This window comes from Primulina huaijiensis, chromosome 4 (genome assembly GCF_012295235.1).
Source record: "Primulina huaijiensis isolate GDHJ02 chromosome 4, ASM1229523v2, whole genome shotgun sequence".
In the NCBI taxonomy this organism is placed as follows: domain Eukaryota; kingdom Viridiplantae; phylum Streptophyta; class Magnoliopsida; order Lamiales; family Gesneriaceae; genus Primulina; species Primulina huaijiensis.
This window is the reverse complement of record NC_133309.1, coordinates 7,050,879-7,057,003: the sequence shown is the minus strand read 5'-3', so window position 1 is coordinate 7,057,003 and position 6,125 is coordinate 7,050,879. Positions and strand designations below refer to the sequence as shown.

At 45.0% G+C, this 6,125-nt stretch overlaps 1 protein-coding gene across 1 annotated transcript; it reads left to right on the top strand.

Moving 5' to 3' along the window:
• Positions 1 to 1,269: 1,269 nt before the first annotated feature.
• Positions 1,270 to 4,956, top strand: LOC140974867 (uncharacterized). Its single transcript, XM_073438353.1, has 3 exons — positions 1,270 to 1,410; positions 1,486 to 1,596; positions 1,651 to 4,956. The coding sequence occupies exons 1-3, from the start codon at positions 1,270 to 1,272 to the stop codon at positions 4,954 to 4,956; spliced, it is 3,558 nt and encodes a 1,185-aa protein (XP_073294454.1).
• Positions 4,957 to 6,125: the final 1,169 nt, after the last annotated feature.

Sequence of the window (6,125 nt, the reverse complement as noted above, 5' to 3'; positions counted from 1 at the left end):
AAAGATTCTAACTGATGCTCCGAACTAGTCAGCCGAACTGATCTTCAGTGGGGCTGGCGAAATCAGTTGACTCTTCGGCTGAACTGATTTCGATCTTGTTCAGTTGAACTGAACAGCTGGGCTCTTCATCAGTTGAACACTCATTCAGCTGGCCAGGCTTCTGAGTTTCTCATGCTGAACCACCTATCAGCTGGACAATCAGCTGAACTGCCCATTTGACTTATCAGTTTGTCTTATTCAATTTGTGCTATAAGTTGGGTCTTTAATTTGCGATTTAGACAACTCGTAATTGATCCTATCTTTCGCACATTGGGGTAAATCATTAGTAACATAATAACAAGTTTTGTTAACATCTAAATTATGATTTCGAAATTGTTGAAAAAGTTCCAACAAGTATTGATGATACCCCGAGAAGGTCCGGGGGTCATGGATAGTGCCCGGTTCAGGGAGGGCGATTATTCATGAGACGTAGTAAAGTCGGTATGGGGGAATAGGTCGGCAAGGAAGCCCGGTCCCAAGAGGGCCCGGGACGATGCAAGATGAGCTCGACAGAGACATTCCAACGAGTTGAGAAAAGTGTCGAGCCATTGGAACAACCGGGACATAACCTCCCCGGGATATTATATGTCCGGGCTCTCATGTAGCTTCCAGGAGACTTTCTACTCGGACCACTTCGATATAAATGCTGCATTTAATGGCGCCGACAACGTAGGGTGTGCACAGCCGACCTATCTCTGACAAGTAACATAAGTAATTGATAAAATCAAGTGGGCTGTATGTGACTAGTATGATATTTGACATGTCAGAACAATAGGGTATAATCAGCCGCTCTATTATAATTATTGAAAAGCACAAAGAACGAGATCATCATTGCATCCTCTACTATAAATATCATGTTCTATCTTTGCATTTATGATCTATTGACACATTAAATACCCTCATTTATTGTTCATTTACTCTCCATTCCCTACACCAGTTACACAGCCATCACTTGGTTACATTGGTTTTCTTGATTGAGTTCCCTACTGACTTAAGCATCGGAGTGGTCACGCCGAACACCCCTCCGGCGCCCATTCACGTAGTTATTCTCTTGGTTGCAGATCTTGATATCATTGTCTAGGAAACAAGCTTTTGATCCAGACGTCTTGTTCTCATTTTCCTTCATTATTTTGATAGTAGATCCGGCGGAGCCTTCGACCCCGCTCGTCCATTTCACCCGGATCACATCATTGGCGCCGTCTGTGGGAAATAGATTTCTAAGACATTAATATGGCTCCTAGCAGAATGACGAACCAAGACACCTCTCGAATCCAGGAAGAAAATGACACTCATCTTTCTGGTGCAGGAGGCCCGCCACCCACTGGTCCCCGACATACTATTAACTTGACACCGGAAGACTTGGCTAAAATTGTATCCAATGCCGTGGAAGCAGCATTGGAAAATAATACCCTTGTTAATCATTCTACTCGGCCCGAACAAGAATAGGATCATGCACAAAAAGAGCAGGAGGAAGCAAGAAGGGAGGAGGAGAGGGAGTCCAGTGCAGGCTCTAATTCTCCTACTGTGGCAGAAGAGTTGGAAGAGTTGAGAAAGAAGGTGAGAGTATTGGAAGGGCAAGTTGTTTCTAAGTGCAATGCTTAAATTGTCAAGGGTTGCCCATTCTCTGATGCCATCATCCGGGAACCACTTCCCGGGAATTTCAAGTCAGCCAGGGTTAAGGACTATGATGGAAGTTCTGACCCTGAAGAACATCTGGCCAGATTCGAAAACATGGCCATGCTACACTGTTATGGGGATCAAATTAAATGCAAAGTATTTCTCGCAACCTTGATAGACTCAGCCCAAAGATGGTTTGAAGGGCTAACACCTCAAAGCATTCATTGCTTTGAAGATTTTCAAAAGGTATTCTTGCATCAGTTTAGCAGCAGCAAGAAATACAAGAAGACTGCCTTTAGTCTATTTGAGGTGAAGCAGGGCCAAGATGAAAATCTGAGAGCCTACATCAAGAAGTTTAATCGAGTAGCTTTGGAGGTCCCCGCCTGTGCTCCAGAGACAAAAGTCACAGCTTTTATGCAACGATTGTGGGAAGGAGATTTCTTCCGATCCCTGACCAAAAAATTTCCCGGGGACTTTGAAGATCTTTTATCCCAGGCAGAAAAGTATATCAACATGGAAGAGGCGCAGAATCAAAAAAGAGAGGCCTTGAAAAGATCGAGCGGAGACCGGGTTGTCAGACCCGAGGAGAGAGCCCACAAGAAAAATGGTCCTGGACATTTCTCTCATGTACCCTTGAGAATTGCCAGGTATCAAGAAATTCAGGAATGCAGCTCAGACATAGCCCCGCTTCCCAGTCCAATGGCGAGGGCACCAAGACCAGAAAAGATAGGGTCTTGTACCCTTCACAAAGAGTGTTCTCACAACACGAATGAGTGTCGAACTTTAAGAAAGGAATCCAGTAGACGGTCTATGCCAGCATCTCATCCCCCCCAAGATAAGTCTAGACAACCACCTTGGTTGTCTCGACGCCCCGGACCTAATACTCCTCAAAAGTCAACAGACACCCCGATTGAAAGTAGAAGGGAAGAAGCGAGTTCCCGGGAAGAAAAGAGTAGACAAGCTGAGAGAAAGGGCCCTTCCCCAAGCCGAGGAGTAATAAAAATGATTTTGGGAGGGTCCAGAGATGGTGATTCCAACCGAGCTCGGAAGGCAAGGAGCAGAAGAGAGTGCTTGGAGGTTGATGTGAGTGGGAGAAATGAGCCAGTGATCAGCTTTGGCCCAGAAGACCTCAGGGGAGTAAGTCTACCCCACAATGATGCTCTTGTTATCCAAGCCCGAGTAGCTAATTATGATATATTAAGAGTATTTGTTGACAATGGCAGCTCTGTCAATGTCATCTTTAAAGAAGCACTGGTCCAAATGGATTTGCACGAATATCAGTTAGAGGCGGTTGAGATTTCCCTGTTTGGTTTTGCTGGACATGCCGTGTACCCTGAAGGGGAAATCACCCTACCGTTGACCTTGGGGACCGGGGATTTGAGGAAAACTGTGTTGACAGTCTTTACAATAGTGGATGCCCCGTCCTCATACAACATCTTCTTGGGGAGGCCAGCTATGAATGAGATGAGAGCTGTGGCCTCTACTTATCATCAAAAAATTAAATTTCCTGTACGCGGACGTGTCGGAGAAGTCAAGGGAGATCAACCCTCTTCTCGGAAGTGCTTTGGGGAAACTGTCCGGATAGATCAGAAGAAGGCGAGAAGGGAGGGGAAGGGGAAGGAGAGTCAAGGGGAGTTGGCTAGAGAAAGAGAAGTACATTTTGTTGCGGAAGAAGAGCAAGAAGTGGTGGAAATTGGGCCGGGAAAGCACGTCCGGGTTGCCCGAGACATGTGCGTGTCCACCCGGGTAAATCTCTTAAATTATTTAAAAGCTAATGTTAGTGTTTTTGCTTGGTCTCAAAAGGAATTAGCCGGGGTCTCACCCCAAGTGGCCGAGCATAAATTAAATATCCTCCCGGGATCCCGGCCTGTGAAACAGAAGAAGAGGCACTTCGGCCCTGAAAAAGATAAAGTAATTGAAGAGCAGGTGGGAGAACTATTGCGGGCCGGCCACATCAAAGAAGTCCAATTTCCTACTTGGCTCTCAAATATGGTCCTCATTCCAAAGGCCACGAGAAAGTGGAGAATGTGCGTCGATTTCAAGGACCTAAATAAAGCATGCCCCAAAGACTGTTATCCACTCCCCCGGATTGATCAGCTGGTGGATTCAACCTCCGGATGCGAGTTATTAAGCTTCTTGGATGCTTATCAGGGGTACCACCAAATCCCCTTGACCCTTGAAGATCAAGATAAAGCCAGTTTTATCACTTCCGGGGGCACCTTCTGTTACGTTGTTATGCCCTTTGGATTGAAGAATGCTGGGGCCACGTATCAATGCTTGATGAATCATGTCTTCCAAAAGCAGATAGGTCGGAACATTGAAGTATACGTGGACGATATTCTGATCAAGACCCGGGAAGTCTCCTGCTTCATTGATGATTTGGCTGAGGCCTTCACCACCTTGAAACAATATGGAATAAAGCTCAACCCAACTAAGTGTATCTTTGGGGTAAAAAGTGGTAAATTTTTGGGGTTCTTGGTGACTGATAGGAGAATTGAAGTTAACCCTGAAAAAATCAAAGCAATAATGGACATGCCTTCCCCTCAATCTGTTCGGGATGTACCAAAACTTACCGAGAGAATTGCAGCCCTGTCCCGCTTCATTTCCCGATCTACCCATCGAAGTTATCCATTTTTCCAAGTTCTAAGAAAAGCGCAAAAATTTGGCTGGGATGACAAGTGTGAGCAAGCTTTCCAAGATTTGAAGAAGCATTTGGCCGAGTTGCCTATTTTAGTAAAACCGAAGTCCGGGGAAAAATTATGGATTTATTTGTCTGCCACAGAATATGTTGTTAGCTCTGTGCTCATTCGGGAAGAAGGAGCTGATCAAAAACCAGTATATTATCTCAGTCATGCCCTTCGAGGAGCCGAGTTGAATTACAGTGAAACAGAGAAGATAGCCTTGGCCCTGGTGGTAACTGCTCGGAAGCTGAGACCATATTTCCTCTCTCATCCAATCGTGGTCCTCACTAACTCCCCACTCGAGAGAATCATGACGCATGCTGAAGTATCGGGCAGAATGGTTAAGTGGACACTTGAACTCGGGGAATATGACATTGAATATAAACCTCGAGTTGCTATAAAAGCCCAGGCATTGACAGATTTCTTAATAGAGATGATTCAACCGGGAGAAGAGGAAGTGTGGAGAATTTTTGTTTATGGTGCATCTAATTTATCTGGATGTGGGGTAGGAGTGGTCTTGATCGCTCCATCAGGAGAGAGGATCAAGTTGGCTTTAAGAATAGACTCCAGGGTCACCAATAATGAAGCTGAATATGAAGCCGTTCTGGCAAGATTATAGGCTGCCCGGGAAGTTGGTGCTTCTCGGGTCATTATCTATTCTGATTCTCAATTAGTGGCCCAACAAATCAAAGGAACATACGAAGCCAAAAATGAAAAAATACTCAAATATCTAGGGCTCATCATGGCTTTGGCTGCATCTTTTATCGATTGGAGCATTGAGCAAATCTCTAGAGAAGCGAATGGAGAGGCTGATACCTTGGCCAAATTGGCTGCCTCGATGTCAGACATAAGCACTCGAGAAATCCTCTGTTTCACCCGGCTTGTGCTTTCTGTTGATGAAGAAGTACCCCCGATTCAGAAGAGCTCATGGATGAATCCTCTCATTGAATATATAGTCCATGGTAAGCTCCCAGAAGATCGGGCCCGGGCTGCAAAAATCAAGAAACAAGTACCCAGGTTCGTCTTTTTAAACAATCTTTTGTACAGGCGATCATATCAGGGCCTTTTACTCAAATGCTTAGCAGAAAATGAAGTGGAATATGTTCTCCGAGAGATACATGAAGGTTGTTGCGGTGAACATCTCGGAGGGACTTCTCTGTCAAGGAAAGCTATGTTGGCCGGATTTTGGTGGCCCCAAATGAATCAAGATGCTGCCCAACTTGTTCAGAAATGTAAAGGTTGCCAACACCATTCTAATTTTCATCATCGCCCATCTGCTAACATGCAGCCTATCTCAATCTCATGTCCGTTTGATCAATGGGGGTTAGACATCATGGGACCCTTCCCCATAGCCCGGGCACAGAAAAAATTCCTTCTAGTGGCCGTTGATTATTTCTCTAAATGGGTAGAGGCCGAGCCATTGGCTAAAATTACTGAGGAAGAGGTCAAGAAATTTCTCTGGAAAAATATTGTCTGCAGATTTGGCATACCAAGAAGATTAATTTCAGATAACGGAAGACAATTTCAGGGGAAGAAAATTACATCTTGGTGCCAAGAAACGAAGATAATTCAATCTTTCACTTCAGTAGCCTACCCCCAAGCCAACGGCCAGACTGAGGTGACCAATAGAATTATTGTACAAGCATTGAAAGCCAGACTTCATGGAAAGGGCAAAGACTGGGTTGAAGAATTACCAAGTGTCTTGTGGGCGTATCGAACTACACCTAGAACAACTACTCGGGAAACTCCTTACAGCCTAGTCTATGGTTCTGAAGCAGTCTTACCTGT